The sequence below is a fragment of the Cyanistes caeruleus genome, chromosome 4 (assembly GCF_971803275.1).
Source record: "Cyanistes caeruleus chromosome 4, bCyaCae1.hap1.1, whole genome shotgun sequence".
Taxonomy (NCBI): domain Eukaryota; kingdom Metazoa; phylum Chordata; class Aves; order Passeriformes; family Paridae; genus Cyanistes; species Cyanistes caeruleus.
In genome coordinates, this window is record NC_141704.1 from 53198160 (window position 1) to 53223433 (window position 25274).

The 25274-nt window shown below is 43.1% G+C and overlaps 1 protein-coding gene across 4 annotated transcripts in view; it reads left to right on the top strand.

The window, feature by feature from the left end:
• The window catches only part of PRICKLE1 (prickle planar cell polarity protein 1), a 65882-nt gene that overhangs the window by 34738 nt on the left and 5870 nt on the right, over positions 1–25274 (top strand). Inside the window, exons 1-4 of one of the 4 annotated variants that reach the window (XM_023930882.2) lie at positions 14779–15661; positions 21804–21982; positions 24126–24239; positions 25080–25217. In XM_023930882.2, the coding sequence (XP_023786650.1) occupies positions 21851–21982; positions 24126–24239; positions 25080–25217 (384 nt within the window). In that variant the 5' untranslated portion in view covers positions 14779–15661; positions 21804–21850. The other 3 variants (XM_086884666.1, XM_023930872.2, XM_086884665.1) reach the window with 3 other exon arrangements.

Genomic DNA, 25274 nt, shown 5'->3' on the forward strand with positions numbered 1-25274 from the left:
AGAAAGTGGTGAGAGAGTTAAGTGGAAAGGAATTTTTAGAAGAGGAATACTTCTTGTGCTCAGGGCAGCAGACCTATACTTTAAACATATGGTTTATGTGTGAAGGAAGGTCACACTGAAGGCAGATCAAATACAGGGAAAGGTCTGAAGCAAGTCATCCAAGATCTAGATAAAGGTATGTGCATCCAGTGCTGATGCAAACTGGCAGATGTGGGATGACCACATACACACCTTAACAAGCATGACCTATATCACATGATCCTGTGATAATTAGAGAGTGACCATGCTGACTGTGCCCAGTCTCCTCACCTTACAGCAAACTAAAAAACAAACCAAGCCCTTTTTTGTCTCTTTAATCATGCAAGGGAGCACCGGCTGTCCTGCCTATAGAGCCTGCTTAAAATAAATCCAGGTTGCTGTGTCTGACATCAGCTAATCAACAGCTCTGCTCTTGCATGTGTCCACTCCTCTAAGTCCTCCTCAGTCTGCATGTTTACTCCTGGGGGAAGGAAAGTTGCAGGTTTGTGGGTTATACACAAGTCCTGCTGGACCTGCTGCAGCAGATTCATTGAACCTTATCTTGTGGAAGCCCTGTTTCTCTCTTGGCCAGGTATGGGTTTCTCTGTACCTGGGAAAACAAGGGGACCTGCTTTGGGTGTAGAGGCATGTGATGGATTTGCTGCATTTCAGATGACTTATTTTATTACCTGTTTTTCATTTGCTCAGTAAGGACTCTGAACTCTACATGAAAAAGTCTGTTGGATAGTGATGGCATAGAGAACTTGGCAAAATCAAAGCATTTACAACATCTGTATCTTTGAAGTGCCTGTTTAATAGTGCCATTGTCATGCCAGTTGGAGGCAACACTTCTCTTTGCAATTGAAAGGCTCAGCAGAGCTAGCTGATAAGCACTGGTGCCCTGCTGGGAAATTGACCCTTTGAACTGGGAAGAATCTCTGCAGATAAGCAAGTAATGGAATTTTTATCAGGTCTTGCTTTTTATTGTAGCTTGTTTAGGGTTGTCAGGCTTTCTATGTAGCAAAAGTGTTTTCTCCCTAGTCTTGTAGGTGAGGGGATAATGTAATATTCACAAGCTAAAGATGCTGCTTCCAGGCTTGGAAGGGAGAGCCATGCCATGGTCTCACAGAACAGAAAAGAAACAATGACAGTATAACTTAAATAACAAGCATATGTTGATTTAAGTGCCAAACTTGCTGAGCTACCTAACCTCCGAAGGGAGAGGCGTTTTGAGAGTACTCTTAGAATCTTCATAGGACAGATGTAAAGTTTTTTCACTGTTTCCTTTATTTTTTTTTTAAAGCCAGGAAATTTATTTAATAAGCCTCCGTTTTAATTTTGCAATAGAAATAAACTGAAATAAACTAAACTAAATAAATTCCTCTGCCTTACACCTCATAGAAACATTTGTTTCTACAACGTAACAGTACTTGAAAGCAAAGCACTGTTAAACGCTGGGCTTTTTCTGTGAGGGTAAGAATCTGCTTTCATTTAAGGCAAGGATTGAGCTTTTCAAGTCTTTTCTTTCTAAGCCATAAAAACTGAACCATTAGACTTCTTGTCTCAAATCCCAGTAACAAAAAAGCAATGAGAAGGAAACTAAAATTCAGACTTGACCTGGTTTTGAGTTTTTGAGTCGTGTTGTGTCCCTGTCCTGAACTATTGATCTTTCCAGTGTGACCATCCCAGGAAAGCAGTTTGGGTCTTGTGGAAGGGCTGCTGTTGTCTGTGGGGTGTTTGAGTCAGCTTTGCACGTTCTGGACTGGGATGTTGTATATTCAGCCTGCACAATCTGTTTAGCAAAGCAGCCATTTCTGGGAGCCTGCACATCTAATACAGATGGTTTGAGTTGTGAAGTTTGAGACAATAGCAGAGAAGAGATAACTCTATTAAAGATGTCAATTTGAACAAATCCATCTCGTGGATGACCTACAGATCAGAAGAAGGCTCTAAGGGAGAAAACAGCAAAGTGATGTGGGAAGCTGCTGCCATTGCAGTGGGGGACGGGATGTGTTGCTCTGAGTACAAATTAATCAAGTTCAGGCTGACATTCCTTCGTGTCAGGTTTCCCCTTTGGTCTCCCTAAGACACTGCTGCAGTGGAAAACCTTTCTCTCCAAGCAGTTTTATTCCACTTAATTGCTCTTTAAAATGTGCTTTATTCCTTGCTAATGATGTAGCACTGCTGTGCTATATTAATGAATTTGTAATTTAAGGAAGGGGGGGCAGGGGCAGACATATGGCAAATACATGCTTTAGTTCTGGTAAGCACATGATTTTGAAGATAAACAAAGCTGTTTCCTTATCCTCAGCATGTACTTTTTTTTGTCTTGCTGATAATGAGAAAAAATTTTACAGTGTTAAACTTGATTGAAAACAGCAGTATCTTCTGAAATTAATATCTGTGTGAATGACATTGAAAGTCCCTTTGCTTTTTTGCATTTACTCTAGGGTTCTTTTGTAAGTGCAATATACATTAAAAAATCATCCAAACTCAAAAAATGAGTTTCAAATTTCTGATTTGTTTTCAATCTAGTAACAATGGTCTCTCTGCATTTCTTCTCAAATGTATATAACTAAAAGCTATTTTTATTAAAAATGGGATTCTATCAAAAAGTTTCCAAAGGATGGAAGAGTTTCTGAAAGTATTTTATAATGTAGATGTTTTGCATTGAAATTTATAATTACTTCCAGCACTCAGGCTGGAGTAAATCATAGTTCCAAAATTTATTTTTATAGGGACGTGTTTAAAAGACATGTAGATGTGGCACTTGGGGGACATGGTTTAGTGGTGGACTTGGCAATGTTACATTGACGGTTGGACTTGATGATTTTAAAGGTATTTTCCAATCGAAATGATTCTGTTATTCTAAGGAAACTTATGTAAGCCTAAAGTTTGTGGGAAGGCAGCGGTTACACTGCTATTCCACATTTTATCCGTGTTTATTAAAGTCAGTGGAAGACTTCTCAAAAGCCAGCACTATTACCTATCAGGGCAGTGTTTCATTTAGCAGTAACTGGTCCTCTGACCCTGAGACCAGATGCTAGAATGTCCAAATCCGTTGCCCTTGCCCATGGTTTCCCTGCACCACACATGTGCCCTTTCCACAGTCTGTAGTGGATTGTCTTTTTTCACATTCAGCATGTCTGAAATACTCACTGGGGAGCTGAGTGGGTGTCGCTGCATGTGTTGGGGTGCTACATGGAAGCATGGGCTCAAAGACTCTCTGGGGTGGCACTGGAGGACCGTGGAGGGAGGGTGGAGAAACCCAAGCCCAAGCCTTTCCTGGCCCACATGGTAGGAACAGCCCATGGCCTTTCACTGTGCCCAGTAGTGCTAGTTACTCAAAACTAACCTGTGAAGTGTAACACCAGTGGAAGGGTGCGGGTGGCTGCAGGCTGGGGCTCACGCTTAGGCCCTGTTCCTGTTTAAGTTGCTAGTGCAGACATGGTTGGAGTGTTCTTTCCTTTAAAGGAGGGCCAGGGTACTCTAAGTGCTGATATTTGGGGTGCTGGGTGTATTTGACACTGTGCAGGCTGCAGCTGCACCGAAAGCTCATGGCCTGTGTCTCACTGGTCCTCCCAGACCGTGCTCTGACATGAGTGTTCTCCAGTGCCTCCTGGGCTGGGGGCTGAAGGCTTCCAGCAGAGGTGCACAGCCTGACCTGCTCACCCAGTCTGCCCCTGGGGGCTTCCTTTTTGGTGGCTGCCTGTCTCCAGGGAGACAGTGGGCCAGGAGTCCCCAGAACATCACTCTGCACCTACAAGAGACAGGTGCAGCTAGTTTATTCTGCATATGAAGTACATGAGAAGTTAATTTAAAGTGTAAAAAGAGGAGCTGGGTTGAAGAAATGCTATGATGGGTACCCTTCCTGAGACTGAACTGTGATCAGTGGTCTGTCCAGAAAAGAAGTTTTGGCAGGGCTCCCTTGCAGTAGTGTTGCAGAGGTAGCATCATCTCTATCTATTTACTGAAGCGTTCTAGCAGTGAGCCTCGTTGAGTTTATTGGGAGGGAAACAGGTGCCATCAAAAATAGGAACTAGTTTATAAAGGTCTCTGGCATAACCTAAGTCTGTTCTCAGTTTGTAAGATAACACCCCCTTTAATACAAAGCCCAGCCTCTGAAGTGCCTTCTCTCTGCCAAATCTGAAAAATGTCTTTGTGCCCTTGAGTTGTGGGAGGTAAAAAGAAGAGAACATGCTATTTGGGGTCATCCTGTGATTTTTTTCTCTCCTTTATCTTTTGAAATAGAGAAGCGATCTATCCCTTCTTAGCTGTTTCCATGGACTGAGCTGCAGATGTAAATTTTTTTTAACCCCTTGTTATTTATGGTGTGATGTTCTCCTACAAATTTGCTGCATTGTGAACAGCACAGTGGATTATTTTATATTTCTTCATAATTCTGTTTAATGATGTCTGATTTCTTCTAACACCTCTCACACAAGGGTTTTATCTCTGCTCTTTGAAGCAGACACACACCTATGACAGCAATTAGATAAACTTCAGGGACTGAACTTGGTGTGCTCCTCCCAGAGGGTTTCTCCTCAGGGTGCGTAAGTGACAGAGCTCCATGCAGATCAAAATGTGTTATTTAGTTGGAAAAGTGGATTCTATTGCTGCACTGGTCTTCTAGATAAAAGATGTGTATGATGAAACCTTTACTAATCAAAGGGCAAAGTTCCAGTCATTCAGAACAAACCAAGCTAATTGTTGCCAGTATTTCATGTACGCTCCTTTGCAGGTGAGTTGAGGCAGCAGCGCTTTCAACATTCTTATATTGTTACTCCTTATGGTGAAACATGTTTTCTAGTAACATAACCAGAGTTTGAACAGTGTGACATTAATTTCTCTATTGTGAAAAGTTTTTCTTTGCTTTCATTTAACTACATCAAAGTAGCAAAATGTTGATGATACAGTGATGCACTATTTTACAGTATTGTCAAAGCAGCTTTCAAATAAGTAATGAATCTGTGTGAGGAAAGGGTGGTATCAGCCCATCTTTCAGATGAGGAAAGCTGATAAAAAATTCTGGTGATGTATTAGGAGTCACAGGAAGTCAATACTTACCTTGATCTATATTTGAGTTTGGTTTATATAGGGCACTCTGTTCTCATAGCTGTTATGCCTTTCTTTAAATGTTCTGTACAGGTCTGATGATACAGAAACTTCATTCTTTCTCATTGATTAGAACTGTAAGGGTAATACATAAGTATCTTCCTGGAAAATGTGACAAGATATTACTATTTGGCAGTGGGTACAGTTGCTGCTGCTTAGGGTAACTAAGAAAATGTACAGCTCTGCTTCAGGTAGTCAGCATTGTCCCAAAATGAAAGCCCACTGTTCAAGGGATTCAGTCATTCCCAGGACAGCCCATGTGCTTAATTATTGCCTTGGTGTTCAGAGCAGAGACTGGCTTTCTAAACTGTGGGGTTTGCTTTGGGTTCTCATTAAATGCTGTATGCTGTAGTGTGACACACGGTACGCCCTGCAGTGTGTCATGTGCTGTGATGCTAATCAACATTCAATACCAAAGGAGGAGAGCAGCTGCTCCACAGTCAGCATGTCTGAACAGTCCTGCACTCAGCAGGGTATCACTTAATTCGTGCTAATGGATAAAAAACTGGCCTCCTAACACTTGTGTAAATGAGACTAATGATCAGGGAAAAAAATGCAAACTAGTTTTCATTTATTCATAGAGATACATGTAATTAGAGGTAATAGCTGGCTCAAAAAACTTGCTCTCCAGCATTTATTTGTTGATAATACAAAATGTGAATGACTTGTTCCACTGTTTCTCTCTTGTGAAGTTATTAACTTCACACAGGACTTGAAATATGTATGCTCTTAAATTCTCATTGAGAGAGTAACAAGACTTAATGGCAAAAAGCTACAGATAATTGCATCTTGTAAATTTGCCTCAGTCATTTTCAGCGTGGTAACGGGTCTCTACTGTAAAGCCACTGCTGGCAGGTTCAGCATATTGCTTCAGGTTTTTGACCTTTTTCCATTAGCTCCCCTGGCTTCTGTGGATTAGAGAAATCAAGAGGCAACTTGTCCATTGCAGTGATGGCAGCTGAGTAATAAGGTCACAATTAGGTACAAAAGTCTTATTTTGGCATCTAAGCTGTAGAGTACTAACTGCCCTCTTCCATTTCTCCAGCATTGTTCATTTTCATCATTCAGGAAGTCTGACATTCCCTTCACAGGGGTGTTGTATCATACATGTCTTGAAGGATCAATCAGTCACATTGTGACATAGTCTAATGGTATCAAGCAGAAGTTGATCTACCTGAAATTTTAATAAGTCATCATCTAGTTGGGTTTGCTAAGAAGTGCTGAGTGCATGCTTCTCACCCTGCTCTACACTCTGGTTTTGACTGTGGAGACTTCTCCAAGAACCTGTGTGATGTGCAGGGAAGAAGTAAATCCAGCCTTAATCCAATTTACAGGAGGAAGCTGATCAACACTTGAGGCTTTGCCAGTCTGGGTTTATGTGGGCATTCCTTATTTTCTGTAGCCTAATGATGTGTGAACTAGCTACATAAAATTCCATAAGAATGGTTTTCGCTCCTGCTAAGCAGGCCCTCTCTGGACCTTTGCATAGCAACTAAGTCTTGAAAAATTTTAGGGTTTTTTTATCTGACCGGTACACCAAGAATTGATTGAGGAAGGACATTTTAAATCCAACTGTAAAATGGCACCACGTTGGTTGTCAGCGTTCTCCATTCTTGATTCATCCATTTCTTAAAATGGAAGCTGCAGCCAATTTAGCTAGATGGTCTTTTCAAACCTTTTCTCTTTTTTCTTGTTCTCTTTTCTTTGATGTGCCCATTAGGCACATCTGTTAAGTTCCTCTTTCTGTGCATGGAGCTTACACAGCAGTCTGAAGGTGTGTATGGGATATCTGCTGATGAAGGCAAATCGTCCAAACCTAAAAAGTGATTCTTGACCAAATCCCCACACTCCTCTTTGTTGGAAAAAGCGGTTCTTGCTTCAAAACTTGTTGGGAGATTCAGTGTACCTGCAGAAGACTCAGGTTCTTGTTATCAGGTGGAAGTGCAGTCCAGGCCAGCTGTCAATTGCTTTTACAAAAACAATATTATCACTGAATTATCACTGACTCACTAGTTCTGCATATCAGAGAAGCATTATGAGGGGGTATTGCTGCAGAGAAAGTAGCTGCTGACTGAGGAGGGAGGGTTGTGTGTGTAACATAAAAATCCAAAGATTACATTAAGAGGGAGAGTCATGTGTATATGGCCATTGTGAAACATTGATTTTCATTTTTCCTCTGCTTACTGATTGTCTGAGAGTTGATCTTGTCCTAGCAATAATTTTTGTAGACAAGAAAGCAGCTTGGGAAAATATGCGAGTATAAAGGGACTAAATTATTGAAAACATAAAATAACATTATATAATAATAATGTATACATAATAATATAATAATACATTCATATTCTCAGGACTTTTTAAATAGACTCTACATGTGATGAGTGCCATTTTTCAGACCTGTAAAGACACCAAGTCTTGACAAATCACCCGTCATACATATCTGAAGTCACATCAAGCAGCTCTGATATTCACAGGCTTTACTTAACAAAAACCTGGTTTGTTGAAACTTGAGTTTGTATTGCTACCTCAAATATATGCTTTCAAAACGTATTTTAAAAACAATAAAATATTATGTAGTGGAGGATTGGATGCTTTTCTCCTGTCTCCTGCTGAAAGTGGTTGAACTTTTTTCAGAAACTGCAGAATTTCAGAAATTGATCTTGAACTATCTTTGTGCAAGTGGCCTGACACTTGACTAGACTGGCTCAGCCTCTGTTATTGGAACTGGTAGCAATGGTAAAATGGTTCACTAGCTAGTGGCTGAATATAAATATATTTTTAAAAATGGGTGTGAAAATTTCCAATTCTAGAAGCATGCATTGCATATGGCCATAGATTGCATTAGCACTTTTTCACTTCCATTAAATTCTGGTACTTTTTTTCAAAGCTAGGCGTTACTGTTTCAAGGCTATGCACCTGAAGGAATTCATCCTGGGCTAGCTGCTAAGAAAAGCCAGGATGTGCTGGCAAGCCCAGGTGGGTGTAGCTTAAGCTCACCCCTTGTATTCAGACAGTATCTGAGTATCAGGTGTCAGGTATTGTCAAGCTGTTGCTATTTCAGCAGCTGACAGTGCTGTGAGGGCTTAGGGATCAATGGATGCTGCACAAAGGTCACTCATGTCAAGGGTACCAATTGAGTGTCTTAAAACAATTTCCTTTGTACTGTTTGTGTCTTACATAAGGATATTTTATTACCGTAAATAATAAAAAATACTTTGTTCCTAAAATATCCTTATATATTAAGAGTCTACAAATATTTCTGTAAACACAGGTTGTGTTGGAGTTGTGTACATATGTGTTGGAGGCTCCAGAATTTTCTGTAGTAGTGTCATGTTGATGAGATGAAGCTTGCTATTTAGGGGATTTAAACTGATTTTCCCTGTTGTAGCTACAATTAATTATCGTGCCAGTTGGTGTGGACAGGATAATGACTGCTAGGTAAGAAATATAATTAACTGGATTTCTATTTGAATATTTGTTTAACTACGATCTTCAATATTATCCTACTGAACAAATAGATGTATTGCATCTTGAACAGACACTGCCTGCCCACTTGGCCTTAAAATTCCAGTGCAGTGGAGATGAAGAGAGGGAAGGAAGCACTTTTATATTTCCGACCACCCAACCCTAAGCATCTGTGGAGAAAGAAATACTATTTCATAGTATCATCACAGAACCACAGAATGGTTTGGGTTGGAAGGAACCTTAAAGATCATCTAGTTCCAACACCCCTGCCATGGGCAGGAACACCTCCCACTAGACCAGGCTGCTGAAAGCCCCATCCAGCCTGGCCTTCAACACTCCCAGGGATGAGGTGTATCAAGCCATTGCAGCTCTTTGTGTGCCACTGTCCAGCCAATTTCTTATCCTTTCAGATGCCTGTGGGTGGTGACTCTGCTAGGTCTGAGGTTTTTATTGAACTAGCACTTCTTGCCTAATCTTTCTGCTCAGTTTATACCTGAGTATCCATAATCACAAGGGTATTTGGCATGCACCTGGGAAAAGTGCTCTTGAAGCCATCTTCCTGACCACCTTTTGATGTGGCTTGGATGTGTCACTGTAGTTATGGTAGCTAGCTGCTGACCAGGAGTGGGACCATCCCTCTCGGTGTTCCTCCTGTTCCATTCCTAACACTGACAGCTGAGCTCCACTCATCCTGCATTAAACCAGTTCTGGGAGCTAAACCAGCAGAGGAAAAGCTAATCATGCTTACAGGAGAGAAAAAAAAAAAAAAAAAAAAAAAAAAAATGGGGGAAAAGAAAAGTATGTAACCTCTAGATCAGCATTCTTCACTCTGTTAAGCAGAAAGCTTCTTTGGGTTTCCCAAAAAATGTGCTCAGCTGTCCCATTGCCCCCCACCCCCAGGAAAAACCATCCATCTTTACCCCACACCTTATTTTGTCATACAGAGTTACATTCATGTTACAAGGTGAAGTTTGTACTAAGGGTAAAAGCCCCTTAACACTGATTTTTATTTGCCCAGGCATGTAAATGGGGGATGGTTTGTTGCCCATTTTGGAGTAGTGGGGTACATTACAGTGCTTCCATTGGGAAACAAGAGATTTTTTTTTTTTTTTTTTTTTTTTTTTTTTTTACCAAAATTCCAGCATATGGAGTTTCACAGTGCATTTAAGAAAGACATGGGAGTAAAACCTTTGTGACTCTCATTGAAGGAACTTCATTTACGTGCGTGACTTTGTTTCTTCCCTTTTAAAGAAATTTCAGTGTTGGAGAGCATAAGAAGAAGAGAAATACAAGTATCATTTCTATTTTAAGGCAACACATTGCAAAACTAAGTGTTAGTTCTCAAGTCAGGGTGTCATTTGGATGCTGCCTAGCCCGCTCCAAGCCTTTTTAAGTGTGAGGAAAAAGAAACCTTACACAAATCAAACTACAGTAACAATAGTGGCAGACTGGATAGAAGAGCAGCAAACCTTCGGTGAGGAAGAAGCCTGTCCACCTTTGTTTGCTGAGCAAAAAGTGAGAGGAATGTTCCCAGGCTCACCTGGCTCAGAGAATTATTTAGCCATTGATCTTTCTATGCAAAATACTGAAATACTTATCATATTTTGGTGATGCCTTTTGGTAGAGTTTCATGGTCTTCAGTCTTGGCAGCTCATCAATCAGTTAGTGTCTCTTGCAGCTGCTGTAATAAGGAAAGCTAATAAAGGTGTAATGTATCTCATTATGCACCTGACATTTTTGCATCCTTCTTGCATCACTGTCTGCCTTGAGGTTGACCTGTGACATTAATTTGGTAAAATAAAATAATAGTTAGTATAAATATTGTCCTCTTCCTTGTATTTGTAGTGTGCTGTACATATAGCTTGTGGAAAACAGCAGTGTAGAACTGTATTATTTTTGTTATTATTATTATTATAGTATTAGTTTCTTTACATGGGTGTCAGCTCTTGGGTTAAATGTCCCTTTGTCTCCATGTATGAATGTTGACCACAGCAGAAGACCCACAGAATTCATACCATTACCTTTTTTAATCTAAACCAATTTAGATAAATGGTGAGGAGTTCTTCAAAGGTAAGGCCTGGGAGCAGAGCTTGACACGGAGATGACATTCACCATCCGCACAGGCACAGTGCTATATTTGGCACAGTACTTGACTGAAATTCCCTCAGTAAGCACACAGCACATTATCACGAGCTCTGTGACACCTTCCCCACTGCATAATGGTGTTTGTGCTGGAGTGTTATTAAAAACCCAGGCGGTGATTCCACCTGTGCCAGCCCCTGCCACTGGCAAAGCACTGCAGGCGCCCCTTGTTGCTGTGCACTTTGCTGTGCCTCCTGGGAACAGCCTGGGAACGGGGCACTGTCTCTGTCCGAGGGTGCTGGTGTGCTAGGGGAGCCCCACTCACACCCCACAGCTGCTGGTTGCAGTGGGCACCTGGGTGTTTTCTTGTGCCCTGTGTGAATGTGGGCTGCACCGAGCCAATTAGGATAAAATCAAGATTGCTGTCTTCAGAGGAGCCTGTGGGGTTAAGAGTTTCCAGATACAGCAACAGACCTGTTGGTTCAGGAGCAAGTCCTAGCCCGATCTGACAAGGAAGGGCATTTTAATGAAATTTTAATTCTTTGCTGCTGAAGCAAAGTAGGATCGTGGTTTTAGAAGGTGTGTTGGTCTTCAACTCTGAGAGCATTAAGGAAAGGAAGTAAAATAAACCTCTTAGTCAAGCATTCCCAACACACAGCAGCTTATGCCAGCCAATCCTCAGGCCATTTATAGCTGGTGTAGTGCTCCAAAGCAAGCAGTAGTCATTGTTTTTCAGCTTGATGCCTGATTGCTTGATGCCTCAGCAGATCTATGTACCATTGACAGGTGAAAATAAAAATGAGCTATTATTATTATTTTTATTATAAGTTTAGTGCTACTTGATTGCTTCCTGATCTGTTACCTGATGTCAGTTTTGCCAATGGGTGTATTGACTGAGGCAGGCAGAGAGAGGACAGGCTGTTAGGATGACTGGGAATCACAAAGCCTTGCTGGCCAAAAGGCATCTTATTCTTGTATTTTTAACTTGTTGCATTTCACACACATGGTTCCATTTAATCCCTTTATCTCTTTACTGCATGTCGTCTCTTGTGTTTTACATGTATGTCTCCCACAGAGGTGCTTTTCTCTGGATTTCAAATGTTATCTAAATGTTATTTTAAAACATTATTTAAAGATTGGCAAAGAGTCAGACTTTGGAGCCTTGAGAAGTTGTGAGATGCTGCCTCCACGCCCTTTCTCTGCAACCTCAAAAAAGAAAATAAGGAAGACGCCAGTCAGTGGCACAGCTCAGAGGCCTCAATACATTGGTAACACCCCTGTTTTGCCTCTGCTCCCAGCAGCACATGGTGATCCACTGTTGGTGCCAAACTCCCTGATTTGGGGGGGCAGGAGGAAGCAGGGTTGAACAGGGAGAAGTTTCACCTGTGCCTGTAAGTGTGGGATGGCCTTTGCCTGGTGGCTCACTGGGGTCCTTCCAGGTTTGTGCTTCACTTCAAGGACATCCCATGTGTCAGGTGTCTCCTGGTGACTGTCAATAGTGATAAAATTGTGCAAACTGTTCCCATCTATGAAGGCATACTTCCACACTCATAACCTGTGAGAGGAAACCTAGGGCTGGGTTTGGCAAAGCACTTCAGTGTCTAGAGGTGCAGGTGGATGTCCATTGGGGGTTTCTGAATACACAAAGGCAAACATTCTTAAAGTGCTCTTGGAAGTCAGGCCATTTTTATACACCAGCTAAGCAAGTGTGTGCAAACAGCTAGTTTTTCCAGCCTCACAGGAATCAGGCATGGTTTTTCCTTGTGCCAACGCTGGCAAGTCTAGGGAATTAGATCGGTATTCTTCTGTGAGTTGGGTTTTCCAGCAGATCATTTCAGATCATGACTAAATTGCTTTCCTTATTCTGCTCTTTTTGTTCCCTTGGGGCATAGGCCCAGGGCCACAGGGGATGGAAGAGACCTTGGTGCTGTAAATGCATCCTAGAGTTCCCTATGCTGTAGCCTTCGGGCAGGACCATACATGGTCGAGTCATCGTCCCTAAAATTCCTGAAGGGCATACCTGTCTTCATCAGACATTGCTTTGATTTGTGCATAACCACTGCTTGGGGAGCAGTTCTAACTCCTGCTCCATGGACTCTTCCTGTGCTGTCAGATACATGGAAAACCTTTCCTGCTTTATTTAAAAATACAAAGCCTAGGTTATTTGGGAGAGTTTTTTCATTGATTTCTCTGAAAGAATCATTACTGAATTTTTTTGTTGTTGTTTTTGTTCTAGTTTCTGTTCACCTTTCTTCATGCTTTCACCTTTCATAGATGAATTGTGACTTTTTATTTTAAATTAACACATGAGATGATACTTAATTAAATGTCTTAGGATGGAGGTGTTGATCATTAAAGGGTGATGATGTAGATGGTGAACTCCTCTGTTTATCCACAGAACTTGAGAAGTGGGTGTTGTGCCACTGTCCTACCTAGAGAAGCTGCCTCTGAAGCACAAGAGGTTAATTTGTTTTCTGCTGCTTGGTCTCTCTTCTGTGACTGCCAACAAAGGTAGCAATTACCAGTGTTATCTCAGGGGATGTTCCCTGATCTGGCTAATTTGGAATGGGGAAACCACACTGACAACTCAGCAAATTTCTTACTGGCCAGAGAATATCGCTGGCCTGGTCAGTAGTACAAGAAAGTTGTAACCTAGACTGAATTTGTGCTACTACCTTAGGGCAAAAGGTTCCATATCCATTACAGGTCCCTTGAAGCATTTGGTTATTTGAAGGATTCGCTCTACCCAGACACAGTCAAGGATGATGTACGTTCTGTAAAGGGCGAGTCACTTTGTGCCTTTTTAGCGCCTTTTTTTTTTTTTTTTTTAAGGCAACTTCTGTGGCATAGTTTGTGCTTCACATAACAAGTATGTATGCTGTCATATTTGTTGTGTGGAAATAAAGAAGAAATCATACCATTTTGTTCTTGTGGAAGCAGCTGAAATCAAAGGAGGTAGTTCAGGAATGACTTTCACAATTTGCAAATGCCTAAGGGGAGTTATGATAGCTGTTTCTTTAGCCTAACATTCAAGGGTACCTAGAATCGAGTGTTTGAGCTCTGAAACACAGCAATCTGAAATGAAAAAAAAATTAAGAAAAAATAATGTACTGTAAGATAACTGACTACCTGAAATAATTTAACAAGGGCTGTAGATGGATTAGATGAATTTAACAGAAGTTGCAGTGGGTTTTTCATTACTGGTACTTTTAAATCAAGATAAAATGTTTTGTTTATATAGACAAGAAATGTAGGAAGATCTTAGGACCATATTAGTTCAGACTAGAAGATCACAATAGTTGGCTTTGGCCTGATAATGTATAAGTGCATTGTGCAGAACAATATAGTAGTTTCTGTGCTCAAGTCACAAAAGGCCAGGAAAAAAATAAAAGCCATGTATCCAGCCATCTCTGTACACCCTCTGACACTTCAGTGTCAAGGAAAGCATTAGCAAAATGGGGGACATCTTGATTTTCCAGCAAAGTAAGTAAACATATCTTCTTTGGCTTCAGTAGACTCTTGGTCACAAAACTTTGCAAACTTATCTGCAGCCTATGAGCTGGTTGTGCTGCAGAAGTTCCCAAAGGAGAGTCTCATTTTTGCAATTTGCTGTGCAGAGGCGTTGAGCCCTCAGTGTGGGGAAGCTGCTGAGAAAATGTCAGGCACTTCTGGAAAAGGAGTAGACAATATATGCAAATTGTTGGTATTTATTCAATCATGTAGTGGGGGAGAATAAACATTATTCCTGACATTTCCATTTTTGATTAATGATGAATGGAGCTGGCAGATGTTCAGCTGGCCGCCAGATGGGGTCTGCTCAGTCCAACAACCAGCATAGGAACAGTCTGGGTCTGAAAAAGCCAGCACTCACAAAAGCTCTGACAAAATCTCCGGTTTATCCAAGCGATACGCCAATTTTGACCTCAAAACGACCAAGCTGTTTAAGAATGGAGGCAGTACAACCAGAGAAACTGCTTGTGGAAGTGAGACGGGGTGTGGAAGGATGAGAGCTGGTTAGTTTGCTGGAGTTTAGCAGGTTTTTTCCTGCCGCAGGAGCCACAGACGGCAGCTTTGATTCCCCGTGGCTGCGCGGGCCCTTCTGCATTCCGCCGCGGCTCCAGGTGTCATGGCCGTGTCTCTGGGCACATCTCCGGCCTTGGTCTGGCTGTGGTAGTGTCCTTGGCCCAGGACGGGCTGTGCCTCCCGGGATCAGCTAGCCCGGCGCTGGTCCTGGTCCCTGGGCCGGACTGGCTGCCTGCTCCTAGCCATGGGGAAGCAGCCCACGGGAGGAGTTGTGGAGGCTTCTCCCGGCTCGCCGTGAGACCGGGCCGAGGGCAGCCCTGGGGAGCGGGTGCCAGGCTGAGGGCAAGGGCGCTGCTCTGGGCACCTCAGCCCGCGCCCTGCCCGACAGGGCCGGCTTCCTTCAGCGCCCTGCGGCCGAAGCCATTCAAATCTGCAGAAGTGAATTTAAACCCATGCAAATTCGGTTCCCGGGGGAAGCGATAAGTGTCTGAGAAGCGCCCCGTCGCCGGGCCCGGGCAGATAAGGCGCCCTGGGCCGCGGGCCCTCGGCGGGGAGCGAGGGGGCTGGGTGGCCGTGTCCCCCGCAGCCTGTCGGGGCTGTGAGTGCTGCCGCTCTGAGCCCGAGATACAGCGCGAATAAATTCCCTTTGATAATGACTTCCCCAGGGAGACAAAGAGCGGGAGGGAAGAGGAAATTTGACCGCGGTGTTCACGGTTACATTGGCGGTGCCGGGGGGAAGCCGTCCGGCTGCCTTTGAAGCCGAACCACCCGCCTCTCGGGGCTTTTTATGCCTGCGGGGGTGGGGGAAGCGGTAAAGCGGGGGCTGGCAGCCTCTTAGAAAATGCCCCGGCGCTACTCCTCTGTGCCTAAGCTGGGGCTCGGACACCTCTTTCCCACCTGGAATGCGCCAAGGGAAGCAGTGATGGACGGCTGCTCGCTGAGATCCTCGGCTTCAGATAGGGTTTATTATTTTTATTATATTTTTATCATTCACGTGCAGAGACCTAGAACAAATGTTTTCCCGTCCTGTACCGAGTCCTTCCCGTCCGGCTGCGCGGGGCGGCGGTGGCCGGGCCGGGTCAGCCCGGGGCTGCGCGTCCAGGGTGGGGTGGGAAAGCTATTTCGGGCGTAAACACCAACAAAAGCACGGTCGCCGACCCGTGTGTCCGTCGTGTCCCGAGCGCAGAATTTATTGCTTCTACAGACGCTCGGTCCCCTGGGTGGGCAGGCGGCCGGGACGGCGACCCTTCCTGCCTCGGAGGCGGTGGCAGGAGACGTTCCCCCTTCCCACACTCCTTCCCCCGCCTTGGGCAGCACTTTGAACGAAGATCGCCGGTGGGAGAGATTCCTCCCGCCGCCTGACGGAGGAGCGGTGAGGGGCGCTCGCCGGTGCGGGGCGAGTTCGGGGAGGAGCGCTGGGGAGCCCCGGCTTTGCCGCCCCGCGGGAGGGGACGGGGGGCGGCGCAGGTATCGCTCCGGCTGCGCTGCCAGCAGCCGGGACGGGGAGAGGAAGCGGTGGCGCCCGGCTGGAGGAGCCCCCGCCGTGCCTGGCGCTGCCGGAGCCGGTCCGGGTGTGCGGCTCTGTGCGGCCCCGGGCTCGCTGTGAGGCTGCGGCGGCGGGACGCGGGTCCGGTCTGCAGCCGGCATCGGCTCTCCTGCCGCCTCCCCGGCTCCGCCAGCAGCCTGGCCGCTGTTCCGGTGCCGCACAGAGGTAATTTGCGGTAACTCGTATCCGCTCTCCCTCGCGGCAGCTCCGCCGGAGGGGCAGAGTAGACGGGTGGGTACCGGTGCCTTTGCGCATCCGGCTCCAGAGCGGGGGGACCCGGGGGACTGGGGCTGCCTCTGAGCCACCTTAACATCTCTGAAACTTGGTCAGGATGGAAAACCCCCCACCCGCCCTTCAGGGATCGATCTCTGCCTGATGAGGAAGGCACCGTCCCGGCTCCTCAGAGATGAGGGCGCGGGGCTGTCAGCGTGCTCGGGGCTGGGCGCAGATTTTTTTTACTTTACTGGTTTTTTTTACAGTTCCTGTCTTGTGACTTATTGAACACTTTCTTCAAGTGTTTTCTCTGGAAACTTGTCTCAAATGAGGGCTGTGAGCCCTAACAAAGAAGGGTGTTGTTCGACAGCCAACAGGTGATGGGGTGAAACCTGAGTATATGTGTACATTGGAGTAAAGTCTGGCTGCTGTTTAAAATAGAATTTAAAAAATCAATGGGAGACTGTAAAAGGCAAGATTTCCTTCTTTCTAAATCTGTACACCCTCCTAAAGGGGTGGGGGGAGTATCCGTGAGAATACCTCTTTTTCGGCTGGAGGTTTGGGTCTTGCCTCATTGCAGTGTGTGCTTGAGTTTCCATCAGCGATGTGCAGAGCCAAGGATAACACGGCCAAATCAGATGTGTTGGCATGGGACGATGCTTTGTCACGAGGCTTCCTCCTTTTGCTAAATGCAGGTAGCCTGCCTTTGCAGTACAGCTGGTCAAAAGAAGATACCCTGAGAAGGATGGTCTGACTTCCAGTTGGAAGAGCGATCTTTGCGCTAGGATGCTAGAGGAGGAAAGCAGTTAGCTCCTCTGATGGTCCTTGTATACTGGCTAACAAAAAAGGATAACAGTTCTTCTAGGGTCCATCTAGAGGTCTTTTGAATGAACAAGTAGACTGGCTCTGTTCCTTCCTGACTGCTCTGGGTAGTTCATTACTCAAAAGGGGCCAGCGGCTGTGTGCTGATGCTGATGCACTTTATCAGGTCTGGATCCAGATTTCCCACACAGAAAGCTATGGAGCTCACTGAAAATATGTTATTTGTACTGTAGCTAGAGAATGGGACTTCCTGATCATGAGCGTAATGCATGTTGGAAATCGGCTTTTAATTAATAATAGTTACTTTATGGGGGTTTATTGCTGTTGTATTGCCCCCTTCCTCTTCTAATGTAGTTATCTTGCACCAGAGATTAAATAAGCAGGTGAATGGGCTGACCGTGCTAATCTTAAGTCGTTGAGCCTTCATTGTGAATGGATGCATGTGATATGCATCTTGTATCCCCTATAGCCTTGTTAACAAGCCTTCTAACAAAAAAGTTGTTAAAACAATTTGCCCTGCAGGACGGAGTAAAACAGCAGGGGGTGGGCAAGGAGATGTTTGTCTAACTTTGCTTACAAATCATGACCTCTTCTATCTGGTCAGGGGGAACATAATCAATGAGCTGGAAATCCTAGCATGGGGATAACCTTCATGTGGGCTTCAGCAACAACTTTGTTCTAAGTTTGATATCCCAGTATTTTGTGTACCCATAGCTTTGTAATTAGGAGTGTAGTTTGTCTTTGCCTCTAAGGAATTTGTCATATGACTGTTTTAATTTATCGGTGGAAAAAAACAAAGTAATTGCTTTTCTTTTCAAATCAAATTTAGCTGTGTAACTCAATTATGTTATTCATAGTTGTCAACCTGCCAGTGAAAAACCTCCTTGTAGGCTATAAAGCCTTTTTTGAGAGGCAGTATTTAAACAGAGCTGAAACCTCAAAATGTTCCATGGACTTTAAGGAAGGCAAATCAAAACAACACATCCTTGCTGTGTTTTGTAGGTGTCATGGCAGGAGTAAAGACCACCTTTCTAGTCATCCTTTGGAAAGCACTTATTTTTTCAGCTGTTGTTTATATTCATTTGAATCCTCCTTAGGATGTAATCATTTTAAACAGATCACTTTGAAGGATGAGTGAGGCTGGGGGGCAGGGAGGAAGAACCCTGTAGTTTTAAAATGCAAACCAAATTACACTTTAACGGGAGAGGAAGAAGAACTCCTAAACAAGCAATTGCTAAAATAGTTCTTCAGATAGCCTGCTGTTAACATAGGCTGGATTAGAAACCTTGTTCTCAGCAACCACACAGTATTTGTGATGCGGCTTTATTTATATCTGGTGTATTGTCAATCATTTTATAGCCAGCTTCACATTCGCCCTATGGAAGCATTTTTCCTTTAAAGTGAATGATGTCCTTTGAGCTGTCCTAAGCTCAGTTCGTTGAGCTTTGTGGACCTTGCTTTGAACATTTCTAATCACCTTATCTGGGAAGGAGAACTCTGATTGTAAATTACATTTGGAGGCAAGATGTATTTTTCATTCATTCTGTATCAGCCAAATTTCCAAACTGCCCTGTATGACTGGAAACTGGACCTGTGGGTCTGTAATTTCCTCTTGTTGGAGCTGGTGTGTGTGCTTTCTGAAATGGATGTGTCAGAGGAGGTGCAGGCAGGACCAGTCACTGTGGAAAAGCAGCTTTGTCTCCCATAAGAGTGCCTTGTCTTCCTTTGGAATTAGGCAACACTCCTACACTTATGTACCTTTGCTGTGCTTAAGATCCTGACGTTTCCCAGTGCTGCTTTGTTCACTGTGAGAGCAGTATGTAGCCTTAGTGTTCAAAATACTCAGAAAAGTTAGTAAGTCATCATGCATTCAGATTTTGGGTTGTCTCCTTGTCTTTCAAGAGAGATTGGAGAAGTTGATCTTTGATCTTGTGGAGAGAGGGTTTTGAATAATCAATATGAATTATTACTCAGTTACTCGGTGTGCTTGTGAGTGTTGGGTGTTGTGAGAACAAGGCAGGAGTACACTCTGCTCTAGTGCCCAGGCACTACCAGAGCTGAACCTGTCTCTGCCTAAACTATCAAATCTTCTTCCTGTGGGATGTGGTTGAGGTCATGCTGCCTAATGAAAATACTGTCAAAGATGTTTAACCTACTGACTCCTTTTATTCCTGGGATTTTGGGCAGGAGTCAGTTCTTGAAATGGAACCATTTGACCAATACAAGTTCTTTCAATGCCCTGGAAATACCAGCTTTAGGTGTCATTGAGTGGCACATTATTGCAAACAGGCATCTGCCCCTTTCTGAAAGGAAATGGAAAAATAGTTCATCTGCTGTTAAGGTCATCTTGGAAGAAATTCAGCTTCTCGACAATATTCCTAGTGACTGTATTCATAATACAGTCATTAGAGTTTGATAATTTAAGAATTACTTGGATATAGGTGATGTGTGACACAAGTTGCCAAAGTGAGCATCCCTATCCATCAGCAACAGTGAACATTGTTGCCTTTTTTTCCTAGAGTGATTTCCTAACTGCATCACATTATTCCTTTGTCCCCCAATCCTCACACCCCAGTTTTATGCAAACAATAACAAAAATATACCTGATGCATGACTTTACTTCCACCAATAAGTGGGAAGAGGAAACAGTTCTGTATTCCTTGTCTTATCATTTGTTTCTGAGAGCAGCTAATTCGAGGGATACAGTATGTACCAGGAAGCCTGTCTTTCTATTTTACATATATAGGACTGAGCTTTTTACAGTTGAGTTTGATTATACTTGCCTTCCTTGAGGAAGATTGTAATATGGCGATGTTAATCTCGGAAGCTGTTGTGCTAACCTTTAGTTGTTCAGCTTGAGTATGATTTCAGACATGTGCCTGACAGCTCACCAGCTTTCCAGAAATAGCCTGTTCTCAGCGGGGAAGTTGGCAGGTTTGCTTGCCCCATCAAATATTAAATTAATCTTCTGTTACAGTGCAGCTATGAAGTGTGTTGGCATCTTAGCAGTGCACCAAAAATAGTGTGTGTGTTTTTGAACCAGAAGTTTTGAAGTTAAACGACCTAATTTTTTGGAGCACTAGCCCAGTGAAAGAGTTAATCCCATCTCTTTTTATGGGCTGTGGGAATGTACAGACATATTGAAAATAGGGCTAGATAAGACTATATACTGGATATTATAATTTCTCTGAGTTTGTAGCTTTTGGATGCATATGGCTACTTTTTATGGAGCTGGTTTGGGTTTATGTGCTGAATTTTCAGAACCTGGCATTAACCAGGTTGAAGGAGAAACTCCAGTTGTGTAACCAGCAGAATATTTGGGTAAGCAGTCTTAAATCTTCCACCTGTAATCTAGGAACAACTTATTTTCTCTCAAACAGTGGTGGTGAGACTGGAAATGTAATGTAGGATCCGCTAGAAGTTTTCAGATTGCTCCTCTCGTTAGACCCACCAGCAAAATTTACATCAAGGAGAATAAAATTTTCTACAGGTTGGATGTAGAAAACTTTGTAAACAAAATTGCATCTGTGTTTAGATAAACAGGTGAAAGAATGTCGTAAAACAGGGAAGGCACAGCTTAGGTGTAACATGGTACTGTAAGAGCAAGCTTGTCCTACCCCAAGTGGTCAGGATATCTGTCATGTTAGGACAAATCCACTGTGATTTTGGTTAACTGTATTTCATTGAAATGTCTCATCTGAATTTCCTAAGAACCTCTGTTAGAAGTAATACAAAAAATATATCTTGCTAAGCTTTTTACTGCAGACTGCTATGGATCTTGGTAAGAGCCTTCTTTGCCAGTTGTGACTCAAAACAACCCCACTGATATTAAGCTTTGCAGGCTTCATGAATCAACAAAACCATCTCCCTGTAAGGTTTTAAATTGACAGAACAATCATGATGTATTTTGCAGAGACTAATCTGGCATAATTGGATTTCAGATATTTAACAGGGCCAACGCCCTTCCGCTCCCATACAAACCGAAGTTCTCAGAGGAATCCAGCAGATGCTTGGTGCTCTATGCGTGCCATCCAGCAGGATGCTACTTGCACAATTGTCTTTCCCCCTTAATTTCTTGAGTTTTTGACAAGTGTTTGTCATGTCTTTTGTTTTACTAGGTTAGTGGTAGTAATGACTTCAGGAAGAGCTTGTGTAATTCCTGTTGTTAGTATCTGCTCAATGAGTCTTTCCTAGATTTACCTTAATATATATATATATATATCCTGTGATGTGAAGGAAGCAGAACTGTAAAAGGTGACAGGTGTTAATACTGAAATACACTGCGTTTGCCAAAAGTGGTCATCTGTGCCTAGGTTTCTGTTTTGGGGGGTTTTTTTCAATAGTTTTATTTTTGTCACTTTTTTGAGCACTTCTGAATTGCTTGTAGCAAGTTGTAATGAAGCTTCACTAATTTATTGTTCTGGGCAACACAAGGAATACTAAACTGTTGTAAGATCATTTACACTGATAATTAGTTGTTCATGTTCAAATCCATTAAAGCTCTATTAATCTTTTTCTCCAGATCACTGCTTGATGAGCTGCAGCTGAAATATTTGACACTTCACACTGATGCCATTGGAGATGGAGCCCAAAGCCAATAACCTCGTTTTTGGGTGTCAGCGAAGCTCAACCTCTGATGATGATTCTGGCTGTGCCTTGGAGGAATATGCCTGGGTCCCCCCAGGCCTCAGACCAGAGCAGGTACCAACCATGTTTCTGCATTTTAAAAATAAGCCTCGTAAGGACTGTCTGAGGAAGTCACATGCTGCCTCTGTAAATCTAATTAAATTCTTATAATGTATAAAATTTTAATTCACGTAGAACTTTTCACTTCTATTTCCTGTCCAATGAGGTTGTGTGTAGGGAGCTTAAAGTTCTCAGCCCTGAGGAGTTTTATGTTCCAAAAAAGTTCCCAGTCAAGGTTTTTCAAAAAGAATATTCTGCAGAGGTATGTATTGCCAAGTAAAAGCAGCATAGAAGCTTGCTTTCTTTTTGAAAGAAATTATTAGGTTAAATTAAAGCTCATGGCATGCCTCATGACATTGTGCTCCCTGGCCAAGTATTTCACTGCACTTGTATGACTCTTTAAATAATTAGGCGTTTGACATCTAGAACATGGATGGTACAGCAGTGCATATAAATGAAAGTGTTCAGTCACTGTGACAGGTAATAATGTATTTTACGCTTGTTTAAATCCTTGTATGGCTGCCATTTGTTCATGCCAGGATTTCTCTTGCATGGTGTCTGGAGCTGACACTTGTGGTTTGTTTGGGCTGTCCTTTCCCCTCTCTTCAGTTCCATTTCTTTATGTAACATCACAAGGCAATGGGAGTAAAAGTGAAATTACTCAAGACTTCATTGTTAAATAACCAGGGTGGCTTTGCAACATCTGCTAAAGGAGGCAGAGCAGTCCTGGCAAGCTCATACAGTCCATAGTTTTAAAAAGTGCAGAAGATGTCTCTTTTTTGCAATGCAGAGATTTTCCTAATCATGAATAAAGTAACAAGTCAGCAGGAATGCCAAATAACAGGCTATTTTTAGGGAGACTCTTTTTATCACTTACTTAAGCATCTATAAGAATCCTGATGAATCAGACCTTAAGGCAAACAGTGAGCTAACATTCTGCCAGAACAATTAAATGCCCTAAAATCCTCATAATCCCAGTTAGCCCAAACCCACTAAAGGCAGGAGGGTTTTTCCCCCAGAAGGATTACTTATTTTGAGACCAGTGCAATAAATTTGAGAAAAGGGCATTAACTATTTTTAAAGCTTCACTTCTTGCTGCATGTTATCTTTTTCTGGAGCATCCTGAAATACAGTCAGTAGCAAGTGGGCTCACAGTAGACTTCAGCTGTTTAAATTTTGGTTAAATGAAGATCAAGTCATGTTTTGTACAACCTGTCTCTCATAATTTCGATTGCTTCCTGACTTAAGTGACTGATTAATGCCTTTTTTTTTTTTTTTTCATCTGTCTTGCACAGTAATAAGCTGTTGACCTGAGCATTATTTAAGTCTGTATGGCAAGTAATATTTTTGCCAATAGTCAGCTCTTACAGCCCCAGGCCTCGTGACAAGCTGGAAACTGCATAGGAAAAACAATAAATCTGTAGTTGTTCCACAAAAATATTTTTTGCCATTGGGCTTTGTCGTAGTGTTCATTACAGCTTTCCTGTCATAATATTCTTCTGAAAAAAAAAAAAAAAAAGGGGGAGTGAAGACTGATACAAAAACATTCATCCCGTGAAAATTTCCTGGTTAATTTGCATCTGATTGAAATGTGGCTGGATCCAGCCTCCTCCCAAGGGAAGGATGTTTCCACCTTCTTACCAAAGCCCACATGGAAGCAATGAAAGCTGATGCTTTGGATGAACCTGATCAGCAGGAGACTACAAAACAGCTTTTGTCTCAACAATGTGTAAAATGCAGAGAGCAAATTTAATTTGTTTATATAGTGACTGTTTTCTGGAAAGCTTCATGTCTTGTGTGGTAAATTGCAGAGGGAAACTTAGAATTTCCATGCAGTTGTTGACCAGCCCTGAAGGGGGTGGGAATAATGAGAACATTAAATGTGCATAATTTATGATACCCCCCTAATTGTCGCTGCAAATTGCATTCCAGAAAAGCAATTCAGCAGCTGGGTGTGAGTTTTATCAGAGAATTCAGGTTTGCTGAGCTGGTTCATCTGGGTCTTGTATTTTCAGCACAAACCCTGTCACAGTTTAATGTAGCGTGACCTCTTCTTCCTTCGTAAATGAGACCTGAGATAAAACAGTAGCCGAAGGACACTGGCAGTGCTGGGGGCCTGTGTGTCCCTGGGTCTGAACTCTGCATTTCTCCTGGTCAGGTCCAGCTGTATTTTGCCTGCTTGCCAGAGGAGAAGGTTCCTTATGTTAACAGCCCTGGAGAGAAACATCGGATTAAACAACTTCTCTATCAGCTGCCACCCCACGATAACGAGGTAAATACAGAGTTGAGGATGAACCATCAGGGCTTGGGTCTCCCTGGCAGCTTTTCCGTGGAGAATTACCTGCCTGTGTATTTATTACAAGCCTAAACCATGGCCTGCAGTGGCATCTGAGCCATAAAGCAGCAGAGTGTGTACACTGAGTCCATTGTTCAGCTGTCCACTTGGCTTGTGTGCAGATAAGAGCTGTCTGGAAGGACACTGCCTTTGCTTGTTAGGGAGGCTGGTGTCACTGCAATAAACTTAACACAAGTTGGTTTTATAGTGTTTGCAGCCACCCACCAATTACCAGGAACCTACAAATTCCTGGAATTGCATTGTGGCGCACAAAAAGGATGCTTTGTGATAGTAAAAGGTTTGCATCTCAGTTATGCAGTGTAATTTGGAGTAGAAGTGGAAATAACAAACAAGCTCTTTGTAAGGAAAGGGGCGGGGGTGTCAGTACTTAAGGTCTTGTGTATACTGCAACACTTAGTCGTGGGCACTTAACCATAAATCTAAAGGACAGTGTTATGGCTGATTTAGGTTCATTCCATTATTTTAGGTTAGCAGCAGATTTTGGGTTAGCTTCTAAAAATCTTTTTCTTGCCTAAACAACTCCTCAGTTTAGAATGGTGGGTTTTTTCCTGTAATGGAAAATAATCTCTCTCCACACTATTTTTGTGTTATGCCATATTACCTAAATATTAAGATGGTAGAGAAGGCAAGCAGGAAAAGTCTAACGATGATTGGCAGCATGCCTGATGAATTCCTTGCATATATGCACTTACTTACTCATCTGTTACATTAAAAGCTCAGTCTCTAACTTAAGTTCTCCTGCTTTTTCACTGGAAGGTGAGATACTGCCAGTCGTTAAGTGAAGAGGAAAAGAAAGAGCTGCAGATGTTCAGTTCCCAGCGCAAAAAGGAGGCACTGGGACGAGGCACTATTAAACTGCTCTCCAGAGCAGTGATGCACGCCGTTTGTGAGCAGGTAACACGCTGGTGCCACAGGCTAGCTACAGGGCTGAATAATGTAAAACTACAGTAT